The sequence below is a fragment of the Tachyglossus aculeatus genome, chromosome 4 (assembly GCF_015852505.1).
Source record: "Tachyglossus aculeatus isolate mTacAcu1 chromosome 4, mTacAcu1.pri, whole genome shotgun sequence".
Classification (NCBI taxonomy): Eukaryota; Metazoa; Chordata; class Mammalia; order Monotremata; family Tachyglossidae; genus Tachyglossus; species Tachyglossus aculeatus.
The window spans coordinates 18,399,575-18,417,484 of NC_052069.1; the positions used below are offsets into that span (position 1 = coordinate 18,399,575).

Consider the following 17,910-nt stretch of genomic DNA (forward strand, 5'->3'; position numbering starts at 1 on the left):
GACCGGGAGTCAGAAGGTTATGGGTTCTAATCCCACCTCTGCCGCTTGTCTGCTGTATATATGTTTGTACATATTTATTACTCTATTTATTCATCTTGTACATATCTATTCTATTTATTTTATTTTGTTAGTATGTTTGGTTTTGTTGTCTGTCTCCCCCTTCTAGACTGTGAGCCCGCTGTTGGGTAGGGACTGCCCAAGCGCTATTAAGCGCTTGGTTCAGTGCTCTGCACATAGTAATCGCTCAATAAATACGATTGATGATGATGATGATCATCATCATCATCAATCATATTGAGCGCTTACTATGTGCAGAGCACTGTACTAAGCGCTTGGGAAGTACAAGTTGGCAACATATAGAGACAGTCCCTACCCAACAGCGGGCTCACAGTCTAAAAGGGGGAGACAGAGAACAAAACCAAACATACTAACAAAATAAAATAAATAGAATAGATATGTACAAATAAAATAAATAAATAAATAGAGTAAAAAATATGTACAAACATATATACATATATACAGGTGCAGTGCGGAAGGAAAGGAGGTAAGATGGGGGGGATGGAGGGGGGACGAGGGGGAGAGGAAGGAAGGGGCTCAGTCTGGGAAGGCCTCCTGGAGAAGGTGAGATGATGATGACTGTCTCTATGTGTTGCCGACTTGGACTTTCCAAGCGCTTAGTACAGTGCTCTGCACACAGTAAGCGCTCAATAAATACGATTGATTGATTGATTGACCTAGGGCAAGTCACTCCACTTCTCTGGGCCTCCGTTACCTCCTCTGTAAAATGGGATTGAGACTGTGAGCCCCATGTGGGACAAGGGACCGTGTCCAGCCCGATTTGCTTGTATCTACTCCAGCGCGTAGTATAGTGCCTTGCAAATAATAAGCACTGAACAAATACCATGGTGATCATTATTATTATTATTATTATTATTATTATTATTATTATTATTATTATTATTATTATTATTATCATCTTGCCACTTCTCCAGGTGGCAAAGGACCGTAGCTCCAATTCTGTGGGCAGCAGTGATGTCCCTGCCCGTGCGGGACTGATCCGAGATTCCCTCCCTGGCTGTCTCCCTTGCTTGCCACCGGATCAATCTGTCAAGCTCACTGTGGGCAGGAAATGTCACGGTTGTGGCATCGTACTCTCCCAAGCGCTTAGTACAGTGCTCTGCAAGCAGTAAGCGCCCCCAAAATACGATTGAATGAGAAGCAGCGTGGCTCAGTGGAAAGAGCCCGGGCTTTGGAGTCAGAGGTCATGGGTTCGAATCCCGGCTCCCCCAATTGTCAGCTGTGTGACTTTGGGCGAGTCACTTCACTTCTCTGGGCCTCAGTGACCTCATCTGTAAAATGGGGATGAAGACTGAGAGCCCCCCGTGGGACAACCTGATCACCTTGTAACCTCCCCAGCGCTGAAAACAGTGCTTTGCACATAGTAAGACTGTCTCTATGTGTTGCCGACTTGTACTTCCCAAGCGCTTAGTACAGTGCTCTGCACACAGTAAGCGCTCAATAAATACGATTGATGATTGATGATGATGATGATATGTTGCCAACTTGGACTTCCCAAGCGCTTAGTACAGTGCTCTGCACACAGTAAACGCTCAATAAATACGACAATGAATGAATAATAATAATGGTATTTGTATATATGTATATATGTATATCCTGTATATATGTATATATGTTTGTACATATTTATTACTCTATTTATCTTACTTGTACATATCTATTCTATTTATTTTATTTTGTTAGTATGTTTGGTTTTGTTCTCTGTCTCCCCCTTCTAGACTGTGAGCCCACTGGTGGGTCGGGACTCTATGTGTTGCCGACTTGTACTTCCCAAGCGCTTAGTCCAGTGCTCTGCACACAGTAAGCGCTCAATAAGTACGATTGATGATTGATGATGATATGTTGCCAACTTGGACTTCCCAAGCGCTTAGTACAGTGCTCTGCACACAGTAAGCGCTCAATAAATACGACAATGAATGAATGAATAATAAATGCCATTATTATCATTATAACAGCATCAATTGGGCCCCTCCTGGCAGCAGAGCACTGTACTAAGAGCTCGAGCATGGGCGAAAGAGTTACAGGACTAGATCCGTGCCCCTAAGGAACAGACGGTCTAGTTGGCAAGAAGCATGCTTTGATAAATCTCAGAGAGGGGGAACGGTAGAGTGCCGAGAAGCAGCATGGCCTAGTGGAAAGATTACGGTCCTGGGTTCTAATCCAGGCTCTGCCCCTTGCCTGCTGTGAGATTTTGGGCAAATCGTTTAACTTCTCTGTACATTTGTTCCCTCGTCCGTGAAAGCTCACCTCTGAAACTTCACCTCCTCAGGAGGCATTCCCAGACTAAACCCCCTTTTCCTCTGCTCCCCCTCCCTTCTCCATCACCCCCACATGCTCCCTGTGTTCTGCTTCACAGCACTTGTATGCATATATTTACATATTTATAATTTTATTTATTTTATAAATGATGTGTATATAATAATGATAATAATAATAATAATGGTATTTGTTAAGCGCTTACTATGTGCAAAGCACTGTTCTCTCCCTATAATTCCAATTACTGATATTGATGCCATTGATGCCTGTTTACTTGTTTTGATGCCCATCTCCCCTTTCTAGACTGTGAGCCCGTTGTGGGCAAGGATTGTCTCTATTTGTTGTTGAATTGCACTTTCCAAGCGCTTAGTATAGTGCTCTGCACACAATAAGCGCTCAATAAATACGATTGAATGAATGAATAATAATAATAATGGCATTTGTTAAGCGCTTACTATGTGCAAAGCACTGTTCTCTCCCTATAATTCTGTTTATTTATATTGATGCCATTGATGCCTGTTTACTTGTTTTGATGCCCATCTCCCCCTTCTAGACTGTGAGCCCGTTGTGGGCAAGGATTGTCTCTATTTGTTGTTGAATTGCACTTTCCAAGCACTTAGTATAGTGCTCTGCACACAGTAAGTGCTCAATAAATATGATTGAATGAATGAATAATAATAATAATGGCATTTGTTAAGCGCTTACTATGTGCAAAGCACTGTTCTCTCCCTATAAGTCCAATTATTTATATTGATGCCATTGATGCCGTTTACTTGTTTCAATGCCCATCTCCCCTTTCTAGACTGTGAGCCCGTTGTGGGCAAGGATTGTCTCTATTTGTTGTTGAATTGCACTTTCCAAGCGCTTAGTACAGTGCTCTTCACACAGTGAGTACTCAATAAATACGATTGAATGAATGAATAATAATAATGATGGTATTTGTTAAGCGCTTACTATGTGCAAAGCACTGTTCTCTCCCTATAATTCTATTTATTTATATTGATGCTATTGATGCCTGTTTACTTATTTTGATGCCCAGCTCCCCTTTCTAGACTGTGAGCCCATTGTGGGCAAGGATTGTCCCTATTTGTTGTTGAATTTCACTTTCCAAGCACTTAGTATAGTGCTCTGCACACAGTAAGCGCTCAATAAATACGATTGAATGAATGAATAATAATAATAATAATGGTATTAAGCACTTACTATGTGGAAAGCACTGTTCTCTCCCTATAATTCCAATTATTTATATTGATGCCATTGATGCCGTTTACTTGTTTCGATGCCCATCTCCCCTTTCTAGACTGTGAGCCCGTTGTGGGCAAGGATTGTCTCTATTTGTTGTTGAATTGCACTTTCCAAGCGCTTAGTATAGTGCTCTGCACACAGTAAGCACTCAATAAATACGATTGAATGAATGAATAATAATAATAATGGTATTTGTTAAGCGCTTACTATGTGCAAAGCACTGTTCTCTCCCTATAATTCTATTTATTTATATTGATGCCATTGATGCCTGTTTACTTGTTTTGATGCCCATCTCCCCCTTCTAGACTGTGAGCCCGTTGTGGGCAAGGATTGTCTCTATTTGTTGTTGAATTGCACTTTCCAAGTGCTTAGTATAGTGCTGTGCACACAGTAAGCACTCAATAAATACGATTGAATGAATGAATAATAATAATAATGGTATTTGTTAAGCGCTTACTATGTGCAAAGCACTGTTCTCTCCCTATAATTCTGTTTATTTATATTGATGCCATTGATGCCTGTTTACTTGTTTTGATGCCCATCTCCCCTTTCTAGACTGTGAGCCCATTGTGGGCAAGGATTGTCTCTATTTGTTGTTGAATTGTACTTTCCAAGCACTTAGTATAGTGCTCTGCACACAGTAAGCGCTCAATAAATACGATTGAATGAATGAATAATAATAATAATGGTATTTGTTAAGCGCTTACTATGTGCAAAGCACTGTTCTCTCCCTATAATTCTGTTTATATTGATGCCATTGATGCCTGTTTACTTGTTTTGATGCCCATCTCCCCTTTCTAGACTGTGAGCCCGTTGTGGGCAAGGATTGTCTCTATTTGTTGTTGAATTGCACTTTCCAAGTGCTTAGTATAGTGCTGTGCACACAGTAAGTGCTCAATAAATACGAGTGAATGAATGAATAATAATAATGGTATTTGTTAAGTTCTATGTGCAAAGCACTGTTTTCCTATAATTCTATTTATTTTTATTGATGCCATTGATGCCTGTTTACTTGTTTTGATGCCCATCTCCCCCTTCTAGACTGTGAGCCCGTTGTGGGCAAGGATTGTTTCTATTTGTTGTTGAACTGCACTTTCCAAGCGCTTAGTATAGTGCTGTGCACACAGTAAGCGCTCAATAAATACAATTGAATGAATGAATAATAATAATAATGGTATTTGTTAAGCGCTTACTATGTGCCAAGCACTGTTCTAAGCACTGGGATAGATACAAAGTTATTAGGTTGTCCCACTTGGGGCTCACAGTCTTGATCCCCATTTTACAGATGAGGTCACTGAAGCACAGAGAAGTGAAGTGACTTGCCCAAAGTCACACAGTTGACAAGCGGCGGAGCGAGGATTAGAACCCATGACCTCTGACTTCCAAGCCCGGGCTGTTGCCGCTAAGCCACGCTGCTTTTCGATGACTGAGTGGATGAATGAAATGGGGATTTGATACCTAGTCAATCAATCAATCAATCAATCGTATTTATTGAGCACTTACTGTGTGCAGAGCACCGTACTAAGCGCTTGGGAAGTACAAGTTGGCAACATACAGAGAAAGTCCACCTGATTAGGCCTTCATTTCTCCTATAAACCCTCTCTTCTGCATCACCTATGCACTTAGATCTGTATCTTCAATCAATCAATCATATTTATTGAGCGCTTCCTGTGTGCAGAGCACTGTACTAAGCGCTTGGGAAGTCCAAGTTGGCAACATCTAGAGACGGTCCCTACCCAACAGTGGGCTCACAGTCTAAAAGGGGGAGACAGAGAACAAAACCAAACATACTAACAAAATAAAATAAATAGAATAGATATGTACAAGTAAAATAAATAAATAAATAGAGTAATAAACGTACAAACATATATACTAGTCGCCCTCCTACTTAGTGCTCTGCACGTAGCAAGTGCTTAATAACTACAGTTGATTGATTAGACTGTGAGCCTCTTGCGAGACAAAGACTGTGTCCGACTTTCCTGAACCGTATCTGTCGCAGTGCTAAGAACAGTGCTTGGACACACTGTGAAATCTTAAAAAATACCACACATAATAGTAATAATAATAATCATGGCATTTATTAAGCGCTTACTACGTGCAAAGCACTGTTCTAAGCGCTGGGGAGGTTACTACTGAGATGGTGCTACGCGGCTGTGGTATCTTTGCGGTGCGGGGGCACGGGAGGGCTGAAGGAACAGTTGGAGGATATAGAAAGACCGGGGATTAATTGGCTAAAGCCCTCCGGGTGAGATGTGTTTTCTTCAGGGTTTTGAAATTGGAGGGAGTTGAAAGTTGTGATCTGTTGAATCTGAAGCGGGAAGCAGCTCCGGGTAAGGGGGAGGGCAGGAGCCGGAGAGATGGGAACGTTGAGTCCGTTGGCTTGAAAGGCCTGACCAGTACAGGCCAGGGTGTGGTGGAAGAAGAGCACATAGTAAGCGCTTAATAAATGCCATTATTATTGTTATTATTAATAATAATTATATAATCATCACAATAATATTTAATATATCATTATCTATTTAATATATTAATATTTTATATAGTCAATAATATAAACATAATAATTATTAATATAGGATGTGTATATTATTAATAATATAATAATCATTGATATATAATACTTATATTATTATTAATAGTAATAATGGCATTCATTAAGCACTCACCATGTGCAAAGCACTGTTCTTTATAGATAGGAAGGAGAGAGCACGTCCTGCTGTCCTGCCAGTCGCCTGCTCCCCGGTTCAAGACATTTTCTTGGTTGTTTTGTGGCTCTCGGCCACACTGTGCTTAGCGTGGCTCAGTGGAAAGGGCCCGGGCTTTGGAGTCGGAGGTCATGGGTTCAGATCCCGGCTCCGCCACACGTCTGCTGTGTGACCTTAGGCAAGCCACTTCACTTCTCTGAGCCTCAGTGACCTCATCTGTTAAATGGGGATTAAGACTGTGAGCCCCCCCATGGGAAAACCTGATCACCTTGTATCCCTCCCCTGGCACTTAGAACAGTGGTTTGCATATAGTAAGCGCTTAATAAATGCTAATTAAGCATTTAATTTAATTTAAGCATTTAATTAAGCATTTAATGCGCTTAATAAATTATTATTATTATTATTATTATTGTTATTGTTATTATTGTTATTATTATTATTATTGTCTGCTGCTTGTCAGCTCACGAGACTTGTCCATCCCAGGGCAAAACCCAGTTACATAATAACCTAGTGAGTGGAAAGAGCGTGAAGCCGGGAGTCGGGACACCTGGTTTTGAGACCCAACTTTGCCACTAGCCCACTGCGTGACATTCACCAAGTCATCTCTCCGGACCTCCTCTTCCTCATCTGTAAAATGGGTCTCAGACTGTGGTAGATTGTCCACTGAAATTGTCCTTGTAAGTCCCCAGCGCTTAGAACAGTGCTTTGCACATAGTAAGCGCTCAATAAATGCTATCATTATTATTAGGATTAAATGTCACACCACCACTCACCACTGCTTTGATGCCGTTCTATGGTTATCTTCTCCTCGTCCTCTGCAAAGCAGGGGAGTATTGCATTTGATTAATATTATCATCTTTGCCCTTCGTAGGATGAACGGGAAAGAGGAAGCGGAGTTCATACTCGTATTGAAAGACGCTGGCTGGGATCTGTTCGAATTCCGTTTAGTACGATATATTTCCAATCGAGGGTAAGCACCATAAAGATGTACTAACAAATTATACCCCTTACAATCCTATTACACTAATGCAGTCTGTTCCACGTGGGTTGACCGTAGAATGTCAAGTTGCACATTGGATACATCAGAATTGGATCATGTGTTTTCAGGGTTATAGTTAATGCTGTGGGGACAGTGAGGTGCTGGTACTGTCCATTTCATGAGGCTTTCGATGTCATTTACTTCATTCATTCACTCAATTGTATTTGTTAAGCGCTTACCGTGTGCAGAGCACTGTACTAAGCTCTTGGGAAGGTTCAAAACGGCAATAAAGAGTGACAGTCCCTGCCCACAATGAGCTCACAGTCTAGAGGGAGCAGGAAAGCACCCTTTATTGCGCAGGAAACCAACATATTTAGAGGTCATTTGGCACAGCTTCTAGCACTAAGAAGTGAAACGGAATTAAAAAATTGAAAGTAAAATGGAACTGGAATCACAGAAAATAGCAAAACAGGTATAGAAATCTGATAAACTTCATATCTACTAACTGTTTATATTCTCCAAGTGCTGCATTCAATAAATACTACTGATAGGCTGAAATTCAGCTCCTAAGTAAGGATTTTTAACGGTCAAAAAGGCCGGAGAAAGCACAGACCGCACCCCAGCAAACGTTGAATGTTCTTACTGAAGAAAGAGGAATATTAACCAGGAAAACTGTTGTCTGTCAAAAGACTGGATTATTTGAATTCATTACTCATACCCATTCAGGTTCTAGGAAGGAAAACACCATAGAAAAATCCATCATTAAGAACAATTCCAGCAAACGTACCCTCCTGTAAAGTTGGATTTTTGTTCATATGCAGAAGACTTGAAGGAAGCAAACAAATGACGTGGCCAAACTCAACCATTCAGTGTGCGGTACCCCAGAGCCAGCAGCTAGAAGGAGGGTGTGTAGACACAGAGTTTAAGCAAATATCAGCAGTAATTACACTTGTCAAAAGTTAGGAGATTGAAAGCCGGCACACCGTAAGCGCTCAGTAAATACGATTGAATGAATGAAAGCCAGTTGGCTGAAACTTCAAAGTGGATCCGGGATCCTTAATGGCAGAGTTTGAATCTTGGTAATTATTGCCTCTAAGATATTATAGGTAACTAGAGAAGCTCTCTTTCGTGGTGATCCCTCTGTAAAATCACTCTGTGTACATAGAGCACGCCTAATCAAGGCCTTAATTCCACAGAGTATTTTCAAGTCCTACGTCATCTGTTTTATGTGAAACGAAAAGACGTAGGCCTTTGCTTGTACAAATTCAACATTTTCTGGGATGCGGTCCGTGCTTTCTCTGTCCTTTTTGACCGTTAAAAATCCTTACTTAGGAGCTGAATTTCAGTCTATCAGTAGTATTTATTGAATGCAGCACTTGGAGACTATAAACAGTTAGTAGATATGATGCCTGCCCTTAAGAAGTTTACAGTCAACTGGGACAAACCAGCACTAAAATAATCTACAGTTTGGAGGAAGACGAAAATGGAATATGTATATGAATGAGAAACAGGGTACGTAAGATATGTACCTAAGAGCTGCGGGTATGTCAGTGCTGGCAGTTTGGGGGAAATAGGGGATAGAGATGAGAAATAATAATATTAATCAATCAATTGTATTTATTGAGCGCTTACTGTGTGCAGAGCACTGTACTAAGCACTTGGGAAGTACAAGTTGGCAACATGTAGAGACAGTCCCTACCCTACAATGGGCTCACAGTCTAAAAGGATAATGATGGCATTTATTAAGCGCTTACTATGTGCAAAGCACTGTTCTAAGCGCTGGGGTAGATACAAAGTAATCAAGTTGTCCCACGTGGGGCTCACAGACTTAATCCCCGTTTTATAGATGAGGTAACTGAGGCACAGAGAAGTTAAGTGACTTGCCCAAAGTCACCCAGCTGACAAGTGGTGGAGCCGGGATTTGAACCCATGACCTCTGACTCCAAAGCCCGGGCTCTTTCCATTGAGCCACGCTGCTTCTCTATATTAATAATAATGGAATTTATTAAGCACTTACTGTGTGCAAAACACTGTAATGAGTCAGAGGACATCTCCCGAGGACTTGTGATCTCAGAAGGGCTATGAAAATGGGGAGATCAATCAATCAATCAATCAATTGTGTTTATTGAGCGCTTACTATGTGCAGAGCACTGTACTAAGCGCTTGGGAAGTACAAGTTGGCAATATATAGAGACAGTCCCTACCCAACAGTGGGCTCACAGTCTGAAAAGGAGAGCCATAGTCTGCCAGATTGGAAGGGGGAAGGCGTTCCGGGAAGGAGGGAGGACGTGAGCAAGAGGTTGGAAGTGAGACCATTCAGACCATATTTCCCCGCTCCTCAAGGAACTCCAGCAGTTGCCCATCCACATCCGCATCAAACAAAAGCTTCGCCTTCGACTTCAAAGCAGTCAATCACCTTGCCCCCTTCTACCTCACCTCACAACTCTCCTACTACTACTCAGCCTGCACATTTAGCTCCCCTAATGCTAACCTTCTCACTGTGCCTGGACCTCATCTATCTCCCCGCCGACGCTTCATCCTGCCTCTGAAACACCTTCCCTCCTCAAATCCGACAGACAGTTACTCTCCCCGCCTTCAAAGCCTTACTGAAGGCACATCTCCTAAACGAGGCCTTCCCTTGACTAAGCCCCCGTTTCCTCTTCTCCCACTCTCTCCTGCTCCCTTTATTCATCCCTGCTTCCAGCCCCACAGCACTTCTGAACATATATCTGTAATGTCTACTTATTTATATTAATGTCATAAGCTTATTGTGCTCAGGGAATGTGTCTCTTTATTGTTATATTGTACTTTCCCAAGCGCTTTGTACTGTTCTCTGCACACAGTAAGCACTCAATAAATATGATTAAAGGAATGAGGCAGAAGGAGCGGGGAAACATCATCAATCATATTTATTGAGTGCTTACTATGTGCAGAGCAGAGCTTACTATGTGCAGAGCGCAGACTATGTGCATGGTCTGAATGGTCTTATTTCCAACCGTGGCTCAGTGGAAAGAGCCTGGGCTTCGGAGTCAGAGGTCATGGGTTCAAATTCTGGCTCCACCAATTGTCAGCTTTGTGACTGGGCAAGTCACTTCGCTTCTTTATGCCTCAGTTACCTCATCTGTAAAATGGGGATCAAGACTGTGAGCCCCCCGTGGGACGACCTAATCACCTTGTAACCTCCCCAGCGCTTAGAACAGTGCTTTGCACATAGTAAGCACCTAATAAATGCCATTATTATCATTATTACTATTATCCTCCCTCCTTCCTGGTACACCTTCCCCCTTCCAATCTGGCAGACTACAGCTCTCCCCATTTTCATAGTCCTTCTGATATCACAAGTCCTCAGGAGATGTCACCTGAATCATTTCTCATCCCCTTACCCTAGTTCCCCCTAACTGCCAACACTTGAGAGAAATGAGGCTTGTGAGCTTGGGGTAGTTGGATAAAAGAGTGGAGAAGTAGGAGAAAGATTTGATTGAGTGCCTAAAAATGATTCCTGAGGAGTATTCATTGCCTTTAAAATTGTTTATCTGATCCTGTATTGAGAAGTATTTTTACCTGAGCTTCTCCCAATATGGGCTAATGTAAAGAATAAGTTGTATTTCCTATCTGTAAGTTCCATCCCCTAACATTAATAGGATTAAGCTCTCATTTGATAATAATGTCTGAATGTATTGAACATAAATCACTGCCATCCTTCTATCTGTAATTTATTTTAGCATCTGTCGCCCTTAGAGGGATCACTGCCCCTGAGGGCAGGGATCACGCTTACTAACACTAGTGAACTCCCCTGAAGCTCTTAATACAGTGCTCTGCACAGAGTGAAAGCTCAAGTTCTACTGATCAAAATGTGCTGGAGGAAACTAGTAAAAACAAGGAAAAAAAAGGCTTAATCCAATAAAAAATTGTCTATCAATCAATCATTGGTATTTACTGAGTGCTTACTGTGTGTAGAGCACTGAACTAAACACATGGGCGAGTGTAATGCAAAAGAATTAGCCGACGTGCATTGGGAGGTAGATATTATTATGAATAATTTATATTCTACAGTTTAAAGATGTGTACAGAAGTGCTGTGGGGTTAGGGGTGGAGCGAATATCAAGTGTCCAGAGGTCACAGATCCAAGTGCATAAATGATGCAGAAGGGAGAGTGAGGCAGGGAAAAGAGAGCTTAATCGGGGAAGGCCTCTTAGAGGAGGTGTGACTAGAGAAATGCTTTGAAGATGGAGAGAATGGTGATCTGGAGAATTTGGAGGGGAAGGGAGTTCCAGGCTGGGGAGGATGTGGGAAAGGGGTCGGTGGCAAGGTAGATGAGATCAGGTCACAGTGAGTAAACTGGCACTAGAGGAGGGAAGTGTGCAGACAGGGCTATAGTAAATAAGAGTAAATAATAATATAGTAAATAATAAATATCCATAGCATGGCCTAGTGGATCAGTGAGGTGAGGTAAGATGGAGCAAGATGCTTGAGTGCTTCAAAGCCAGTTGGAAGGAGTTTCTGTTTGATGCGGAGGTTGATGGGCAGCCGTTGGAGGTTTTGGGGGAGTGAGGAGACATGGACTGAGCATTTTTGTTAATAAATAATCTGGGTATCCGAGTGAAGTCTGGACAGGACCCGGGATAGACAAGAGACTGGGAGGTCAGCAAGAAGGCAGATGCAGTAGTCTTAGGCAGGATAGGATAACTGCATGGATCAGCACGGTAGCAGTTTGGACAATAATAATAATAATAATAATGATGGCATTTATTAACCGTTTACTATGTACAAAGCACTGTTCTAAGCGCCGGAGAGGTTACAAGGTGATCAGGTTGTCCCACGGGGGGCTCACAGTCTTCATCCCCATTTTACAGATGAGGGAACTGAGGCCCAGAGAAGTGAGGTGAGTCGCCCAAAGTCACACAGCTGACACTCGGCGGAGCCGGGATCTGAACCCACAACCTCCGACTCCAAAGCCCGTGCTCTTTCCACTGAGCCACGCTGCTTCTCTATGAAGAGGAAAGGCCGGACCTTAGCGATGTTGTGACGGTAGAACCAAGAGAATTTGGTGACAGATTGAATAGGTGGGCGGAATGAGAGATGTGTTTATTGTTATATTGTACTTTCCCAAGCGCTTTGTACTGTTCTCTGCACAAACTAAACACTCAATAAATATGATTAAATGAATGAGGCAGAAGGAGCGGGGAAACATGGTCTGGAATGGTCTTATTTCCAACCGTGGCTCAGTGGAGAGAGCCCGGGCTTCGGAGTCAGAGGTCATGGGTTCAACGGGCTTGTGAGATAGGGAGGGTAGTCGTGTTGTCTTCAGTGATGGGAAGGCCATTGTCTAGTTCAGTTTGGGATGTGTTTAGTTTGAGGTGTCGACTGGACATCCGGGTGGGTATGTCCTGAAGGCAGGAGGAAATGTGAGATTGCACGGAAGGAGATAGGTCAGGGCTGGAGTTGTAGATTTGAGAATCATCTGCATAGAGATGGTTATTGAAGCAATGAGAGGGAATGAGTTATATATGTATATATGTTTGTACATATTTGTTACCCTATTTATTTATTTATTTTGCTTGTACATATCTATTCTATTTATTTTATTTTGTTAGTATGTTTGGTTTTGTTCTCCGTCTCCCCCTTTTTGACTGTGAGCCCGCTGTTGGGTAGGGACCGTCTCTATATGTTGCCAACTTGTACTTCCCAAGCGCTTAGTACAGTGCTCTGCACACAGTAAGCGCTCAATAAATACGATTGATGATGATGATGATGATGAATGAGTTCTCCAGGCAGTCAGTCTGGAGCGTGCTTGGGAGAGTAAAATGTAACAATAAACTGGCTCATTCCCTGCCCGCAGTGAGCTTGCAGTCCAGAGGGGAGCTTACCCCAGAGGGAGAGGGTGGGGATGGAGAATGGAAGGGGATCTAGAACTGAGCTTTGAAGGACACCCACTGTCAGGGCAGGAGGCAGAGGAGGAGTCAACAAAAGAGACTTGAGAAGGAGCAGTTGGAGAGATAGGAGGAGAACCAAGAGAGGACGGTGTCAGTGAATCCAAGTTTGGGTAAAGTTTCAAGGACAAGGGGGTGGTCGACAGTGTCTAAGGTGGCTGAGAGCCCACTGTTGGGTAGGGACTGTCTCTATATGTTGCCAACTTGTACTTCCCAAGCGCTTAGTACAGTGCTCTGCACACAGTGAGCGCTCAATAAATACGATTGATTGATTGAGAGGTCTAGGAGGGTTAGGATAGAGGAGAGGCCTTCAGATTTCTACAGAAATGTTCAGGACATGTCTCCCCACTCCCCAAAACACTGCAGTGGATGCCCATCCACCTCCACAGCATACAAGAACTTCTCACCATTGACTTCAAAGCACTGAATCCCCTTGTCCCCTCCTACCTCATCTCGCTACTCTCCTACATCCCAGCCCGCACACTTTGCTCCTCTAGTGCTAACCTTCTCACTCGATCTCATCTGTCTTGCTGCCAACCTCTCACCCACGTCATCATCATCATCATCAATCGTATTTATTGAGCGCTTACTGTGTGCAGAGCACTGTACTAAGCGCTTGGGAAGTACAAGTTGGCAACATATAGAGACAGTCCCTACCCAACAGTGGGCTCACAGTCTAAAAGGTCCTGCCTTTGACCTGGAATCCCCTCTTTTCTCATATCCGACACACAATTACTCTCCTCGCATTCAAAGCCTTAATGAAGACATATCTCCTCCAAGAGGCCTTCCCTGATTCAGCCTCCCTTTCCTCTTCTCCCACTTCCTCCTGCATCATCCTGACTTGCTCCCTTTGTTCTTCGCCCCTCCCAGCCCCGCGGCACTGAAGTGCATAGCTGTAATTTATTTATTTATCTTAATGTCCGTCCCCCCTCCTGTAGACTGTAAGCTCGTTGTGGGCAGAGAATGTGTCCGTTTATTGTTGTATCGTACTCTCCCAAGTGCTGAGTACAGTGCTCTGCACACAGTGAGCACTCAGTAAATATGATTGAATGAATGAATGATTTGGGGAGAAGTCACTGGTTACCTTAGAACAGTGCTTGGCACATAGTAAGCACTTAACAAATACCATCATCCTTATTATTTATTATTCCTCTCCCCCTCGTCCCCCTCTCCATCCCCCCATCCTACCTCCTTCCCTTCCCCACAGCACCTGTATATATATGTATATATGTTTGTACATATTTATTACTCTATTTATTTATTTTTTATTTTACTTGTACATATCTATTCTATTTATTTTATTTTGTTAGTATGTTTGGTTTTGTTCTCTGTCTCCCCCTTTTAGACTGTGAGCCCACTGTTGGGTAGGGACTGTCTCTATATGTTGCCAACTTGGACTTCCCAAGCGCTTAGTACAGTGCTCTGCACACAGTAAGCGCTCAATAAATACGATTGATGATGATGATGATGATGATATTATATGTGGGTTCTAATCCCGGCTCCGCCACCTGTCTGCTGTGTGACTTTGGGCAAGTCACTTCACTTCTCTGGGCCTCAGTTACCTCATCTGGAAAATGGAGACTGAGACTGTGAGCCCCATGTGGGACAACCTGATTACCTTGTATTTCCCCCAGCGCTTAGAACAGTGCTTGGCACATAGTAAGCGCTTAACCAATACTATTATTATTATTATTATTATTATTATTATTATTATTATATAAATAGAATGGTATAATATAATAATAATAGTAATAATAATAATAAATAAAGCTGTTTGAGTGTCATCACACTACTCACAGCCGTAACCAGAAGTAAAGGAGCACTGGGGAAAAGGGCTGGGCTCTCGTTCTGTGAGAAGCCGCGTGGCTCAGTGGAAAGAGCCCGGGCTTTGGAGTCAGAAGTCATGGGTTCACATCCCAGCTTCACCAACTGTCAGCTGTGTGACTTTGGGCAAGTCACTTAACTTCTCTGTGCCTCAGTGACCTCATCTGTAAAATGGGGGTGAAGACTGTGAGCCCCCCATGGGATCACCTTGTAACCTCCCCGGCGCTTAGAACAGTGCTTTGCACATAGTAAGCGCTTAATAAATGCCAACATCATTATTATTATCATTGTTATTACTTAGAGAGGGCTGTTGCTGTGGAGTGAAGGAAACCAGATTGGAGGGGATGGAGGAGAGAGTTGGAGGAAAGGAAATGGAGATAGCGGGTGTAAGCATCTCTTTCGAGAACTTTGGAAAAAAAAATGGTAGGAGGAACGTGGGGCGATATCTGGAGGGAGCCATGGAGGTAAGGCTGACTTTCAAATGACTTATAAATGATTCTTATAGCATTTGCTGAAACTGTTGACTGAGTCCTCTTTTTCTTATAGATTGATGGCACATTTAAAATTGACATTCCCCCAGTTCTCCTGGGCTACAGTAAAGAGCGGGGCCTGGTTAACGAGCGGGGCTACGATTTTATCCGAAGCCTGAGTGAAGGCTCGTATATCACATTATTTATCACTATTGAACCTCAGCTTGTACCCGGGGAGTCTGTCCGTGAAAAGGTAACCGATTTCAAGTTTGGTTTGGATTATCATGACATCATTGTATATAGATTTTTAATTGTATTGGATGATAAACTGTGATATTGACATAATGTATATGTGTGTGTGTGTATACAAAAATATGTGTGTGTGTAAAACTCTGCTCTGTGTCATTACTCTAGTTTTCTAAAACCTATGTGTTTGATGTAACGTTTTAATTGACTACAACCCATTACTGTGTGAAAAGAATCGGCTTATATTTGCTTTCCACCCACAAAATTTAACGTACCAATGAAATCAAACAATTAGCTTCCAGGACTTGGGGAAATTCTCTCCGTATATGTAATATATGATGGAAGAAAGTAAGATTCCGTACCACAAACTGGATCGCCAAGGCATGTCTCTGAGCGACGTTTTTTCCTGTGTTTCTCAGAGACACACGTGTATAGGATAGAATCCTAACACTAAAATCAATCAATCAATCAATCGTATTTATTGAGCGCTTACTGTGTGCAGAGCACTGTACTAAGCGCTTGGGAAGTACAAGTTGGCAACATATAAGGAACCTGAAGGAGTTAGTGTATTCGGTATGAATTCAGGCAGGCTTCCCTAGAGCGGCCTATCTTATTTTTAAAAGTTTTCCAGAGAAAGAGATTCTGCAGTCTCCCTCAGTTACCCCGATAGGGTTTAACTCTCTTGCAAGGAAATCCTTTTTCTTATCAATCAATCAATCGTATTTATTGAGCACTTACTGTGTGCAGAGCACTGTACTAAGCGCTTGGGAAGTACAAGTTGGCAACATAAATCAACATTATCAAATCCAAACACCTCATCTTTTAGTTTAAGCCTCTCTCCTCATTTTCTTTCTAAAATGGGAATGAAGAACTGCCACAGGCCATTGGTTTCCAAGTGCGGCTGAAGTGGCATAGGAAGAGAAAGGTTTACACAGTGTTGCTTTTTTCGTTTGGAACTGGAAGTCATGCCTGTGTGACTTTCCCATCATGAACTGTACTTTCCAAGCGCTTAGTACAGTGCTCTGCACACAGTAAGCGCTCAATAAATCCAATTGAATGAGTGAATCGTTTCCGTTAACAAAAAGCAAAGAGGATACTTCCTACACCTTGCTTTATTAATGTAAGGGTTTAATTTGGGGCTTACTAGAAAAAGAAAAGTGATTGATAAATAAGACTCATTAATGAAATTAGTAAGTAAAATAAGAAAAATAAATGTGATTGGTTAATTAAGCTTCTAATCAGCCTTTGTTCTTGAATGACAATTGAAGTGCTGATTATCAAAAGATGGGTTTCATAAATAATTTCTTGTGACTGTTGGGTAGGGACCGTCTCTATATGTTGCCAACTTGTACTTCCCAAGCGCTTAGTACAGTGCTCCGCACACAGTAAGCGCTCAATAAATACGATTGATGATGATTTGTGTTAAAAATGTTTTTTTTTTCTTTTTAAGAGTTTTGATGTTTTTGCTAACTTCCATGGGGTGCTATAGATCCAACTGGGTCGATACGTGTGAGAACACGTGAAGAAATTCTAGAGAAAATGCTATAGAAACACATTACTATTGTATCACAAATATATCAGCGTATCACTAAGTAAAATAAGGAAAGAATGTTGTGACTTTAAGGGGTTGATTAATTCCTCTGTTACCTATTTTCCTTGATTTCAGGAAGAATAATAATTAGTTGGCTTCAGCCAGAATTTGAGGTGAAACAGGATAGAAAGGAATAAGACATCTGTTCTGAAGATTCAGCAAACGGATGCTGTAAAAGAAAGTAACAGGAATAGCCAGCGTAAACAGTGTTTTTTGGAAGAATAGCCAAAGTAACCCATAAACTTTAACCCCTTTAAGGCTACAAATATCTGAAACAGTCTTTGTGTCTGGATGAGGCAGCAAACGAGGTAAGGAAGATTGTGTAGCAGTGTAGAATCCGATTTTGGTGAAGAACTTGAAATTGTGCTGAAGAATTTAGAGGTGACGGTGATTTCTTGTTTTTCCAAGTGGCAAATGGCTGCCGGTTAATCTGTATAATTATTTCGTCCTATGAATAGAGTTGTCCTTTGCTATGAGGATGACATTGTGAGTGGTAAAAACTGCCCACGTGAGTTTTGGAGGGAAAATTCCCTGCACACTTTGTCCCTGAAAACAGAGCCATGAACTCTTTTGGTCTCTTTGCTCT

At 42.2% G+C, this 17,910-nt stretch overlaps 1 protein-coding gene across 2 annotated transcripts in view; it reads left to right on the top strand.

Moving 5' to 3' along the window:
• Positions 1–17,910, top strand: part of CC2D2A (coiled-coil and C2 domain containing 2A) — a 185,507-nt gene that overhangs the window by 129,671 nt on the left and 37,926 nt on the right. For both annotated transcript variants that reach the window (XM_038745219.1, XM_038745218.1), the window contains 2 exons: positions 7,156–7,254; positions 15,564–15,740. In XM_038745219.1, coding sequence (XP_038601147.1) covers positions 7,156–7,254; positions 15,564–15,740 — 276 coding nt within the window. The remainder of the gene's footprint in view (positions 1–7,155; positions 7,255–15,563; positions 15,741–17,910) is intronic.